The 15,347-nt window shown below is 37.4% G+C and overlaps 1 protein-coding gene across 1 annotated transcript in view; it reads left to right on the forward strand.

The window, feature by feature from the left end:
* The window catches only part of ear (ENL/AF9-related), a 50,841-nt gene extending 39,258 nt beyond the window's left edge, over positions 1-11,583 (forward strand). Inside the window, exon 3 of the mRNA XM_067759473.1 lies at positions 2,523-11,583. Coding sequence (XP_067615574.1) covers positions 2,523-5,845 — 3,323 coding nt within the window. The 3' untranslated portion in view covers positions 5,846-11,583. The remainder of the gene's footprint in view (positions 1-2,522) is intronic.
* Positions 11,584-15,347: the final 3,764 nt, after the last annotated feature.

Consider the following 15,347-nt stretch of genomic DNA (forward strand, 5'->3'; position numbering starts at 1 on the left):
TTTTTCGCTAAGATTTAACTTATTATTTTTGCCTACGACCCTTTTTGAAGTCATTTATATAAAAGTGGGCGTGGTCCTTAACCAATCTTATCCATTTTTACTAGAAATATTTCCTGCTATAAGGAAAATATGTGTACCCAATTTTGTTGCGATATGTAAATTTTTCTTCGAATTGTGGCTCCCGAAACATTGAAAATTGCTTAGACAAAAAAAGGGCGGTGCCACACCCATTTTCAAAAATTTTAGTGTTTTCCAATTTAGTGTTATAATTCAATTTAGAAAGTAAAATTCTATTGATACAAAGCTCTTTTTCGCTAAGATTTAACTTATTATTTTCGTCTACGACCCTTTTAAAAAATTGTATATAAAATTGGGCGTGGTCTTTAACCGATCTCGTCCATTTTTTCTAGAAATATTTCCTGCTATAGGGAAAATTTGTGTACCCTATTTCGTTACGATGCGTTAATTTTTCTTCGAGTTATGGCTCCCGAAACATAGAAACTTGCTTGGTCATAAAAGGGGCGGTGCCATGCCGGTTTTTTAAATTTTAAGTTTTTCCTATTTATTGTTATAACTCCCTTGGGGAAATGAAATACCATTGATATAAAGCTCTTTTTTTGCAAAGATTTAGCTTATTTTATTGGTCCACCACCCTTTTAAAAATCTTCTATATAAAAGTGGGCGTGGTCCTTAACCGATTTCGTTAATTTTTCTTCAAAGCATTCCTTCTAGTAAAGGAGACCTCTCTGCCCAATTTTGTTACGATAGGTTTAACGATTTTTGATTTATGATTAAGAATATTTGTAAAATTTATTTTATCACAAGTGGGCGGTGCCACGCCCATTAAAAATTGTTTTTTTTTAAATTTTTATCAAGAGTCTCAATATCAGTCCACACGTCAACTTTCAACATTCTAGGTGTATTATTTACTAAATAATCAAGTTTTTTGTGTTTTCTAAAATGTTATATATATAAAAAGTGGGCGTGGTTATCATCTGATTTCGCTCATTTTCAATACTAATCTATTCTGGGTCCAGATAAGTTCGTGTACCAAATATTTACTCAAGTTATCGTGTTAACGGACAGACGGACGGACATGGCTTTTTATCGGTACTGATGATTTTTATATATGAAAGTCTATATTTATCTCGATTCCTTTATACCTGTACAACCAACCGATATCCAATCAATGTTTTAATACCCTGTGTACAAGTACAGCTGGGTATAATAAATAAATGTAAGGCGCGATAAGCTCCGAAGAGATCTCTTCCAACTTGCATCGTGCTCCTATTTTTTTCCTACAAATTGGCGGGATGGGACCTACTTGTTTTATGCCGACTCCAAACGGCATCTGCAAGGCTACAACAACAACAACAGGCAGATGAGTTTTCACTGAGAGCTTTTCATGGCAGAAATACACTCGGAGTGCTTGCCAAATACTGCCAAGGGGCAACCCCGCTTAGAAACATTTTCTTCTAATTTGAAAAACTTGTTTATAAAGTTTTGGATGTTGCTTTTTCCGGGGCGCGAACCCAAGATCTTCGGTGTGGTGGGGGAGCACACTACCATCACACCACGGCGGCCCTATTGAGCACACAAAACAAACAGTGTTCAGCTGGGTATGTAATGTTCGGTTTCACCCGAACTTTCTTACTTGTTTTTACTTTACCTTCGTCGCAAAGTAAATATCAGTTAAATCTTAAACAATAAGTACCAAGTATCTCATGCTTTATATTTCATTTAAAAATAATCTTTTTGCATTTTATGAAAAAAAATACGTTTGGCTGCCTAAACTAAAATTGTAGCCCTTGTTAAACAGAGCTTTGCAATGATTTGGTTAAATAAGCACTTATAATCAGACTTTTTTCACAAAAATTAATTACTTCTAATAACTGCTTAATGTCTGTTCGAAAAAGGATGTGCATGCATTATTTTGCTTGTAATTCGACGAGTTTGCACTTTTTCTCTTAAAATTTTTTTCTAGTGGGAACTAGCTCATTTAAACTAGTTTATCATTAAATGAAGGAAGAAAGAAAATAAATCAATTAATTTTAGCAGAGTTTCGTTTGTACCAGTTTTGATTAACTTTTGTACACTTTTTTCGAGAAAAGCAAGCTTCGCTTTGCCAAAATGATATCTTCAATTCATTAAATTTGCTTCTTTTAAATGTGAACGGTGCCACGCCTACTTATTTTCCGAAATTTGAACAAATTTATATTTTTTGTCATAAGGTCAAATCACGTATAAATTTTAATGTTGTTGTTGTTATAGCGATAAGAACACTCCCCGAAGGTTTTCGGGAGTGTTATCGATGTTGATGGTCCTTTGCCGGGGGTTGCCACAAAGTATGGTGTATTTCTACTGATATTATAACAAAAATCCTAACCAAGTTATTACATTTGCAAAATCCTAAAACCTATTTTTACAGTAACCTAAAAAAACATAATTTTACATTTAGGATTTAAGCAGTAAGAAAAATTAAAAGAAAATTTAATCACTATTTAATTCATATTTTCTTTCAGTTTGTAATAAGCCGCCATATGTGATTAACGAATCCGGGTATGCCGGTTTTCTATTACCGATCGACATTTATTTTCGCAACCGCGATGAACCAAAACGTATTCAATTTACTTACGATTTGGATTTACAACAGACTGGTCCACCACATCATCGTTCGGAAGTACAAAAGTTTGTATTCGATCACGTTTCTGATGATTTTCGTCAAAAGCTACTTAAAGGTGGTGGCATACCAGTCACTGGTGCTGGCGTGGTGGGTGGAGTCACAGCGCCACCATCCAACACAACTCCAACTGCTGCTCTAAGCGATGAAGGGGGTGGTATGGTTAGTAAGCCGAAATTGAGTAGCGGCGATATGGCCACAGGTAGTGGTAGCGGTAAGAAGCAAAAGACTCGTGTAGATGATTCGAAGAATAATTCGTTTGCGACACTTTTCGGTACACCAATTAAGAGCGGATCTAGCAAACACTCGCCCGATGGCAAAACTAGCAGTTTAAATGTGCCCGGTGCCAAAACAACAGCAGCTACTACAGCCTCTAGTGTGAACAACACTGGGGGAGTTACACCCAACTCTGGCAGCAACAATCCAAATACGGTTGGTGTTAAAGAGAAATCCGCAAAGGAACGTGACAAAAGTAGCGGCGGCAGCGGCGGTAGCACAATAGTGTCGAGTGGTGGTAGTGAAAAGCCCCGTGAGAAATCCGAAAAGAAGGAAAAACATAAGCCAACATCTAGCCCGCGTAAGGAACCGCGTAATGATAGCAAAAAGTCTTCAGGTGATAGTAGCAAACATGAGAAACGAGAAGACTCTAAATCAAAAAAAGATAAGTCACGAGATAAAGAACGCGAACGTGACCGTGAGAAGAGTACAAGTAGTGGAACAAAACGTTCGCTAAGCCCGAAATCAGCCCGTGACCCTGGGGCGTCAAGTCCGAAACGTACATCACCACCGCGTTCTTCGTCGGCCACAAGCGGGCGTGGGGATGAGGTAAAACCAGCCGCTGGTAACAATAAAGCAGAAGGTAAAGAATCAAAGTCGCGCGAAGAGAAAACTAGTTCAAGTAGTAAGAAGTCTAAGAAAGAAAAAAAGGACAAGGATAAGGATAAAGATCGTGAGAAAGAACGTCGTGACGATCATAAGGAAAAGCATCGCAGTAGCGAAAATAAATCAAAAGATTCAAAAGAAGAGTGTCATAGCTCAACTTCTGCAGCAAGCCTTGCCACAAGTACTAATAACAGCCTTACAGCAAACCCTTCTGTAGACAATGGAAATGGTATAGCGGCATCTGAAACGAAAGATCTGAAAGGTAATAAGTCGCCGGCGAGTTTGAATACCAAAAAAGATGGAAAGGATAAAACGGAATCGTCTAAGTTAAAAAGCGTTGATAAAAATAGCGATAAAACAGCCTCAAATACGAACTCCAATTCATCAGCTATACAGACAGTTAATGCACCACCCACTAACGGTGATAAGAAGCTTTCAGGCAACACGACAAATCAAGCCAGTGACAAAGTGGAGAAAGAAAAGGATAAGGACAGAGAAAAAGAAAAGGATAAAAAGTCACATAAGCACAAGAAAAAGGATAAGAACAAAGATAAAGATAAAGAGCGTGATAAGGAGAGACATAAAGAAAAGGAGAAAGATAAAGAAAAAGACAAAGAAAAGGATAAGGATAAGGAACATAATAAAGAGATACGTACAGAAAAACCCACAGAGGCTCATGCGAATGTAAATTTAACAACAAACGTAACAGCAGCCGCCAACACGTCGACAGGAGCAACTGCGTCACATACCAATTCACCTAAACCCGAAACAAATACCACAAATGCCGTTAACACTAAATCGATAAACAACGCAGCCAATACCAACAACCACACTAGCAGCAATAGCACTACCCCGACGCCCGTTGTAGCAACAAAAAAATCACAAAACAAAGAAAAAAAATCCAAAGAGAAAGTATCCAAAGAAGAGAAACGTAACGCTACGATTGCCGAAGTAGGCGAAACAGAGTCACGTAGCAGCAGCAAACATGCTGCCAAAAACACATACACTGCTGGGCCAGTAAATCCAGCCATAAGTGTTACGGCTGCTCCTGATCAAGCTGTCAAAAATTCTAGCAATACCAATAACAAACAAATCGATTCAAGTAATGCAAGTAAGTCTAACATACCAGAAGAATCTCTATCATCGGCGGATATAACTGCTCCAACATCTACAACAGCTTCATCAACAACAACATCATTACCAGCAGCTACCACTAACATTGTACCCGCCGCTCCACTGCAATCAGATAGCTCAAGCAGTAGTTTTCCGGATTTAGCGCCGAAGTCAGCAGCTTCAAGCATAACGAAACCAACAACAACAACATCATCCAACACTAAAGAAGAATCAACGCCTACAGAAAAACCTGAAAAGCATCCCGTAACGCCTACGATTAAGGACCACAAGCAGCGTGGCAGCGAACGTAATACAAAGGCAAAAGATGTTGCTGAGAAACAAGAGAAGATGGATAAAAAAATCGAAAAGGACGAAAAGAAGCGACGACGTAGTTCGGTTGCAGCTGCCAATGTATCAGCAAATACCTTCATAGAACCACCCGTAAAACAAGCCAAAAAGGAATCGAACAAAGCAATACGCGAACAAACAAAGCCACCTGCATTGCGACATAGCCGATCGGCAAGCATCAGTGGCCCACTTACCATTAACAACAACAACAGCGTTAGCAATAACAATGCTAATAGTGTCACCACCAGGGATGCTGTAAATCAAAACATCAACAGTCATACCAATACCATTGATGCTCCCAACGGCGGTGGGAGCAGCGCATTTTTACCACCGCCCAGCAATGCGACTAGCACCAGTGTTACCACCAGCTCACCGGCAGCTGCCGCACCTACTGCCATTTCGGTGGTTCCTGCCACGAATGCCAGTAATACCAACACAAATGTTGCTGCCACACCAAGTGCTACTACAACTACAACTGCAACAGCTGCAGTGCCCCTTGCACCACCTCAAGCTCCCCAACCACTACGACCAACATCACCGGCAACTCCAGCTTCTTGTACAGCAAGCGCAGACGCAGCAAATACCAATAACGGGGTGACACCTACACCAGCATTACCAACTGAATATCTAAACGAATTGCAGGAGTTGCATCACAAAATAATGACTTTACAAGATAATGACGAATTGCAACAGGTTGTTGAGATGATTGCAGCTACTGGTTGCTATGAAATCACCGCCAAAACCTTCGATTTTGATTTATGTAAATTGGATCGCACCACAGTGCAGCGGTTGCAAGAATTTTTCGCAACATCTGTGTCGTGACACAAAATACGTGCCTAAAGTGATGAATTGCCTCGCAGTGGTGACGGCCAGACCAACAACCAGCTCGGTCGACTAGCTTGCAGAGAAAAATAATTTCGAATGGTGAAAAAATATTGCAAAAAATCGAGTTTCACAAAATCTAGTAGGAAGTGGGAGGCTTTAGTAAAAGTGTGAGATTGTGAGGGAATGAGAGGAGTAAAGATTTGCTATGTGACAGCAAAAAATCGCCTACATCTTAAAAAAAAAAATACTTATGGAGGACATATTAACGTAACATACATCAAAATGCTAATATGCGTCAAAATGCATATAAAAACAAAACAAAATATTTGTAAAAATTATATACAGGTAACAGGAAGAAATTATAAGTCTTATAATTATATTTTGTACTATTTTAAAGAGTAGGTGGCCAAGTATCAAACGAATGCTAATATTATCATGGGCTGGTGTTAACCTGCCAATGCGGACTTTTGTCAAAAATGATCTTTTAAGTAGTTCGGTAGACAGAAGATACTACAAAAATCAGGCAAAACAGTAAAACCTAATGGCGACTGTAAATGAAGTAAACCTACTTTAAATTAAGCTTGCCTTCTATGTTTTTTGCTTGCATGTAAAATCTTTTTACGCGAGTAAGCAGGTTTACACTAAAAGTCATTTATGTTTATTCAAGCAATTATAGCTCTGTAACTTTTTAATGATGAACTGAGCTTAATGAATATATTTAAATTTTTTTTAAATTAACTGTTCTTTTTGTCGTATTAACAAAATACCCCTGCAAATTTTTATGGCATGCTGCCGAAGAGACAATCCTATCAAATTAAAATTAAAAGCTAATAATAAACTTTATAACTCGGTCGATTCTGGCCCTTTTTCTTAGATATACTTTGTTCCTTTTTTCTTTTCTTTGCCTGCTGATTTGCACTATTAAGCAATATAAGAAAGCAACATTAACCGTTTTAATCTGATGGCCAGAAATGTCAAAATAACCCAGTGAAATCTCAGAAGAAGGCCCGGTTTTTCACAGCGAGCTTTAACTACAGTTAAGGTTGGCTAGAATTTAACCCTGCAACTTTTGATGCATAGGCACGGCTTAAAACTGCAGTTAAAGTTGAGTTCAGTTCAACCTTGCCACTTTGGCCGCGTACCCAAAATTTAACTACTCATCTCAGTTTAAGTTCTCATCGTGACTGTGAGTGTGTTGAATTTTTGTTGTTGTGGAGAAATACACAGCCATGCTTGCAATTTTGATGTTTTCGGCACGATATTTCGAAAAAAGTAAACAATTCAATTTTTCATAAAAGTGTACATATTCTGTAAAATTCTACCCTGTTGCTCCCCGTACCGTTTGAAATAGTGCACATCTTCTTTATGTTTCTATTTACTTTATATACTATGACGCGGTGTGTGAGATCAAATTATAATCAAATGTCCGCTCACTTAAATCTTAGATCTTTGGCCATTTACATACATACGTTTTTACGGTCTTAGTGACGGGGCTTAACTTTGGTTGTCCTAAACTCGCACTAAAAACCGGTCCTATGTTAGCGAGAAAAGGTGAGCATTTGTTTTGAAAATTTAATGCCTACTTGTTTTACAAACATGTGAGGTAGTGAGTATAGGCTATCCTACATTTCGGATGATTAATTTTTTTCTGATAACAAATGTCTCAAAACACATTGAAATTTTTTACAGTCTGGCTACAAATATGGATTTTACACAACAATGAATCTCTTTTCAAAACTACTCCCAGTAGTTCGGCAGCATTTACTAAAACCTAAACTAAAATATATTTTAAATAAAAATGGATTTATGCAGCCCGAATTGCAATTTTAGACCTACAAACTATATCGTAGAAAACATTTTTGTTAGCCACAAAAAAAATTAATCATAATTTCGACGGTTGGCCTAATATATTATTTACAAGCTGACATGCTCACATACAGACATAAATATATGCAAGTGTGTGCATAGCTGTATATATAGCGCCTTGAATATCCAATAAAATATAACCAAAATGTTGAATAAAAAAAAAAACAAACACAAAATAGTTTTTAGTCTTTATAACACATTAGTTTTAAGGAAAGTTTTTTTTTATTTTAGTGTTTTATTAGAATCTAATACCTATTATTTTCATTAATACTTACAACTCAAAAACTTTTTAATTGTTTCTTTGGGACCATTGGAGACTACTTTATTATGCAATATATTGTATATGTATGTATGTAGATTGTTACACATAATTTTTTTTTTGTAAATTAAAACAACAATATAACCGAAATAAACACACGCTGTATCAGATAAAATTCTTGTAAACAATAATTAAATGAAAATATGGAAAAATTATATTATTTACAAGGGCTATATTTGTACATATATAAGCATGTAGTACACTGTTGGTAATACTAGAAAAACGTTCTATGTCCATTCTGATTTGTTATTTGAACCCTTCTGCTAACGTTCGAATCGCTAAACTGTTGAATAAATCACTCCACTATTTAGTATTGCAAACTGGTCTTTATTTAGATTACTTCAAGAGTAGTACTTCACAATTATACTTCACAACCAATAGCGTGTTTAAATCAAAACTGATTACTGACTACTCAGCTTGGTCTGCTTTTATACTCTCTGTTGCCTTGTCCGCATATTTCTCCAAATGTCCAGACGTTGCTCCTTCTAGAATCTTCTACTTGGTTAGCAGCTATATGCGTGTGTATTTGTGGTTTATAGCCTCTCGCATAGCCATATGCGTGTGTATATGTGAGTACTACTTCCGCTGATGATTACATGTGCTTATGAGTATCTCTCCGTTGCCTTGTATGTATGTGTGTAGATCATGATTGATTTGTTTTGTGATGGTAGCATCACTTAGTGATACTAATATTCGTCACAGTACAATCGAACTGTGATTCCATGTTATATTTTTGCTTGTAAGATTGATACGCCAATCATTTTAGGTGTAAAAATTGTGTAATTGGTGATATTATTATTATTGTTGTTAGGCCTCGATGCACTGCGACCTTTATTGTGATCTTTGTGCTTGACCTTTCAGTCTATTACTACATTAGGAGGCTTTGAACGTATCTAAGTACCCCTACAGGCATGTTAAGCCATATCACAAATGTATTTAGAGTTACGCCACCTAGGTGGAAATCTCTGCATTGCCAGAGCTCGCAGAGAATGTGGACCGGCGTCATATGGCTTGTATTTGCCCTGCATTCAATTCAGTGTTGTATGAACTGCTTTGTTTTTCAGTTAGTTATGGTTTTACTGTTGTGCGCCTTTGTGAGTCCACAGAAGGGCTTTGGACAATAGAATGCTGCTATAGCACCCTTTATTGCTGGGTAGTCTGCCTGAGATAATAATGCGTTTTCTATTGCTAGACTGCGTTTTATGTTTTATACAAAAGTTGTAAAACAAGAGTCGAAAATCATGTGTAAGTCTTATGACAGTAGACTAACAAAGACAAAGGCTAACAACAGCAGGCACATAATGGATGTTCTTACAGCGCACTGCCTTTTGTTATCAGGAAGCGAGTGCAGGATGAAAGTGTAGATCATATACTGTGTATTTGGGTCATAACTGCTGGGTGTTGCACAATTCGCCGATCTTACAAAGTAGTAGTAGTTTCCTTATTTTTGTTCGACTTATAGCTCTTAAAGTATTGTCAAAGATGAGCTTAAAGGGACAATTTTCGTACTTATGCATATGGTAGAGACAACTACCGAAGTGGAAAATCAGCACAATTTAGTAGTTGCCAAACCAAACAGATATAGTGAATCGACTGCTGAGTGGAATATCACTCCATATCGGCTGCCGTTTCGAAAACGCCCTATCCCAGAAAACGTTTAAATAACGCCCAATTTGAGTTTTAGCTTCGAAAACGCCCTATCTCAGAATTCGGTTGAAAAACGTCTTATTTCAGGATGTGTTTCAAAAATGCCCTATCTGAGCTTAAATTCAATACATTTGGACAATAGCTAAGGCGGTTATGAAAAATTGTGAGATACGGCGTTCTTCAACCGTGTTCTGAGATAGAGCGTTTTCGAAAAAAAATCTGAAATAAGGTGTTTCTGAATTATTTTCTCATATGGGGCGTTTTCGAACTGGCAGCTGAGATATTTCGCTCAGCTGTCGAAATTTTATTACGGTTCGACCTTTTAAACAAAGATTTTTTAATAAAGTGGGCGTGCTCGTCAACCGATTTTGGATATTTTCAACTGGTATTTATAATAGAGAAGGAATATCAGTACGATATCGCACACCTAGATCAATAGGGAGGTAAGTCAAAAATCTTCAATTACCTAAAATACCTATTGAAGTGTATACTCGACTAATCAGAAAACGCTTTGTTTTTGTTGTCAGTTTTTCGCGTTTTCTGAAAATCGAGATTTTTTGAATCGATCGCTGCGATATCCCTTTTGATTCATGATTAATTTTTCGTTAAAGCTTTTCGTTTTCAATCTATATCAGCCATGGTACAATCAAAACTCAGTCCGATTTCGCCCATTTCCAAAGCGAATCTATTGCAGATAAGTCCGTATACCAAATTTGGTACATATATTTCCATATTTGCTCAAGTTAGGATTAAGGTTATCCGATTAAGGTACAAGTACATCTGGATATTAAAAATAGAGGAAAAATCAGGGCTGTCATGGAATCCAAGTCGGTTTTGCGTTTTATCGGAATTGCAAACCAATATTGATTTAAATTGGTGTCATAAAACCGTATTGGTTTTGCTGTTTTCGAATGCAAATAAAAGCGATGTTCGAATCAGCTGTTTTACAGTGTTATCGGTACACCGGCAATTTTGATGTTAATTTTTTTTGGAAAAATTTTATAAAATAAATTGTTTTGTGCATCTAAATAGAAATAAACAAATTTATTGACATCAAAATGTCAGCACTTTTAGCATTTATGTCATTGGAAGAAGAAAGTTACGAGAAGGTCAAAAGGAAAATTTTGAGAGGTCGCAGCAATTTCTTAATGTGGATTTCTAAATATATATAGTGTATTTGCAGTTACATTGCATACTATCGCATAAACAAAGAGGCTTTCCGAATGGTATTGAACACCATTGAAGGACGCTTAACTTGCTCGAAAGTTCTGCCAGTGCTGCAACTAGCAGCTACGTTACGATTTTTAACTGAAGGATCCTATCAAATATCAGTTGGCAAGGATTATAGCATGAGTGTAGGAAGAAACACGGTGTCAGCGATTTTAGATGATGTGCTTCGTGAAGCCCTTCGCAATATCTGTATGTTTCTCCATGAATTCAATCAAAATACTGTTTTGCATTGAATTTTTATGCTTTCCCCTATTAAGAATGAAAATATATGTAAATTTACCTTTATTTACTCACATTTTTAGAAAATGATCAACTGCAAAAGAAAAACATCTATGAAAAAATGAAATCCATTGAAATCCAACAGCATTTAACTGATTGGTTTGTTTCCGATAGCAAAATCGATATTATCGGATTCTGTGACACCTAAAACCAACACTAAATCCAATTCGAACATTAAACCGATAACATTGGATTTCATGACACCTACCAAACAAAAACTTACCGACTTTTATCCCATTTACTTTTACCTAAAATGAGTGAGCTTTCATCTTCTACGGTATTGTGGATAAAATAAAATTGGCATGGAATGTTTTGTAGTATCACCGACTGCATGTACTTGTTCATACATATAAATCATACTTAAGTTTATAAATCTCAAAAAAAAAAAAAAGAATTTTTTCCTTTATGTAAATTAATTTAAATTTTAAAAAGGTCTACTTGCAATGCATTGCATATGAACAAACAATATTAATAAATACGTTAATAAAAACAAAATTAAATTGTGTTTATAAGTTATTTGTAGGTTAGGTTAGGTTGAACTGAACCAATACCTATGTTGTAAAATTACTCTGTCCTCTGGCAAATACTTAAAGTTTTCTAGGGCCTATGTTGTTAGCTGCTTCTAGATCTGATGGCTGTATCACTTCTAATAGCTGGAGTCTTAACCTTGCTAGCGCAGAACACGAGCACGAAACGTGCTCGATCGTTTCCTCCTCCAACCCGCACTTCCTACATCTGCTCTCACTGACAATGCCTTGTTTAATTGCCAGAGGTCGTGATATTCGATTATTCGAATACTATGATATTCAATTTTCAGAATTCTATTAGTTAAAATGAATAGTCGTACATGGTCGATTATTCGAATAATGGCTGCTGAACAATCATTCGAATGTTAAAATATACATAGATACACGTTAAACATAATAATTCAATATTTTTCATTTTAAACCAGATACTCTAGAGCAGCAGAAGTAACGAAAAATATGGTCTGCTACTGCTCCGGCTCTTAATATGCATAGAGTATCGAGTATAGCTATTGCATAAAACGTGATAGTCATGCTCTGGCGGTGCGTCGTCGTATTTTACAGCGCAGCAAATAGGGAAATAAAAACTAGGGATGATATGCTGTTTGTAGCGGAGCAGTAAGGTAGGTCGCGCGTTAGCTTTCGTAGTCATCTCGGTCACTCACGGAAGTTTTAAGGTACTGTTTCGTTGTAATTTCGGGACGGTCGTATGGACTGTTGGGGTCATACCGGGATGGTTGTATGGACTGTTTCGAGATCAGTTCGTGTCCACATGACGGTTGTAATCGGGACTATTTTGGTATAATTTTGGAGCTCTTTCAGGACCATTTGTGACTATTTCATGGTTGTTCCGGGGTAATTTTGAAGTCAGTTCGCGGTAATATTCTGAAGATCTTAGGGACTATTTCGGGGCTCCAGATGTCACATAGGGATAACTTCTGGGAAATATCAGGATGGTTTTGCAGACTCTTTCGGGATAATTTCGGTATCGTTTCGGGGCTATTTCGGGATTACTTGCGGACTATTTCGTGGCTCCCCAGGGTCATTTAGGGATGACTTCGGGGTAATTTCGGGATGGTTTTGGAGACTACTTCGGGGTAATTTTGGAGTAAATTTTTTGTTCATTTCGTGATTGTCTTGGAGACTGTTTCAGGGTATTTCCACGGTCATTCCGAGATCATTCGAGAGTAATTTGCGGATGTCTTCAAGGTCTATTTTTCGTTATATTCGGAATGAACTTTTGGTTTATTTCAGGGTCCTACCGGGGCAATTTTTTGATGATTTTGGTGACTATTTTGTACCCTAAATTGTATCATCATGTCTTGGCTTCTTGAAGTCCATCTAAAGTAATGGACGCTCTTGTTGTCTCAGTCAACTCTCTTGAAAGTTTTTGTTGTATATCGGTGTATATAAGCTGTAATCGGATCAAATGCTTTGCTAAAAATTTACGCGGCCCTAGTGTTGCTACTGTTTTACTCACGGCTACTACTTTCGCATGAAAAACACTACAGTGATCTGGCAGAGTGTAGAATTTGTTTAATTCCGGATCTGCGCAGTATACCGCATACCCTACTCCTTCCATTACTTTGGAACCATCGGTATATATGTATGTATATCGGCTCGTCTGTAATTTGAGCGCCTTTGCACGAAGGCTCCACCTCTATGTTGGCTCTAAGAGACCCATCGAAGCGCAGGTAGGGAACTAGGTAGTCTGTTCGTCCAGTATTTGATGATGCTATACCACTTGGTCATATGGTGCGCTCAAGGTGCCGAGGCAACCAGTCTCGTTGCTACCAGATTTAAAGTTGGAGTGTGCAGAATAGCATACAGTGCAGATGTCCGAGTTGTTTTCAGGGATCCCGTTACGCTAAGCATTGATAGTTTATATACCCTCAAATTTTTTGAAGTGCGTTCTTTTTTGAGTGACCGACCACAAAACAACGACTTCATAGTATAGGATAGGCTTTACAACCGCTGTAATAACCCAATGAGAGAGAGAGAAGACGGAAAACCCTACGTACACCGCAGCATTATTTTGCATGCATAAAGTGCTGTCGAGACCACGAAAACTAACTGTCTAGAATGATTTCTAGAAATTTTGTGCAAGCTTTCTCCTGCGGGGTCACGCCTCATAATTTAGGCTTGGTCTAATTTGGGATATTTTACGTCTTAGTAAACAATACTACGTCTTCTCTTCACCGCCCATTCGATTTTCGTTTTGGTCATCAAGCTGGGCACTACTCCCTCCGTGATCGTAGTGTTAGTTCTTTCTACTGGCTCTTCGAAATCATCTCCCGATGGGAAATGTGTCCACCTCAAGTAACTCCCCACTATTACGTGACCATTTGCCTTTATTTTTCTTTCAAATCAAATAACCAAGGTCTTTTTAATTTCGAACTTCACAGTCCACATTTTCTTTTAGCACACTGTGGGGAGTTGTCACTCAATTTTTACACACACTTATGCAATTGTTTTAGTATTTGTTATAAGTGGTTGAATTTTGTTCTGTTATAAGTGGTTGAATTTTGTTCAAACTGGCGCCTCTCCAACAGGTGATTCATGTAGCAATTTTGGGTGAAATAATGCGTAGTATACTGTTTTCATAGTTTTACTAGAGCAGTAATTCCTGAGTTGATAGAAGCAGCGTAGTGAATATTGCAAATATTTTTTCAAACGGGAAATGTGCCTAGACCAATTCATATTACAGTCAACGATTAGACCTAGGTATTGAAATTCCTCTACTATGCCAATTACAAAGCAATTGGCGCTACAGGGTGTAAGAGAATTGAAAGTACAAGACTTTAGCTCAGGACATAAATGCTGATGAAGGGTGAAGCGTTCGCAATCTGAAGAATGAAAAGTTTGACATCTGGAGGTTGCCTTGAATTCAAGCTATAAAACATTAACTTAGTTTTACTGCTGATGACGAGTTTATGTTTTGCAAACCAAGATCTTAATAGAGAGACATCATAATTTATATTAGCAGTTAGGTCAAAAAAACCACCTGAGCCATATGCTAATGCAAGATCGTCAGCAAACGCAGTAACATTTCCTTTAAAGGGTAAGTCAAACATGGAATTTATATAAACTAGGAAAATAATAGGACTCAGCACGGAACCTTGTGGAACCCCAACTATTATTGATTTAGGATCACTGAGAATGTCTTGAATTCTTACCCTTTGCACCCTACCTGTTAGATAAGATCTGAACAAGTCGTGTATAAACCCACGAAAGCTGGCACAGTATCATTTATCCAGTAAATATTTACGGTCAACTGTATCAAAAGCCTTCGTAATGTCAACGAAGAGACCCCCGCAGCTTTTTTTGCTATCCAACCCTTTGCAAATGAATGAACAAAATTTGAGGAGCGCATCTTCAGTAGAACGGCCCGACCTGAACCCGAACTGCCTCGAGCCAAAGAAATTTTTGCTTTCAAGAAATAGTAGTATACGGTTTTTTAGTGCTGTCTCGAAAACTTTAGAGATGGAGGGCAACAGGGAAATCGGTCTATAATTATTTTTATCCTTCTTGTCACCCCTTTTAAATAGGGGTAGAATTATCGCACATTTCAGCTGGTCAGGGAAGACATCGGTGTAAACACTGGTAATAAAAAGATATTTCAAAATGTCTATTA

Source organism: Eurosta solidaginis, chromosome 1 (genome assembly GCF_040869045.1).
Source record: "Eurosta solidaginis isolate ZX-2024a chromosome 1, ASM4086904v1, whole genome shotgun sequence".
NCBI classification, from domain to species: Eukaryota; Metazoa; Arthropoda; class Insecta; order Diptera; family Tephritidae; genus Eurosta; species Eurosta solidaginis.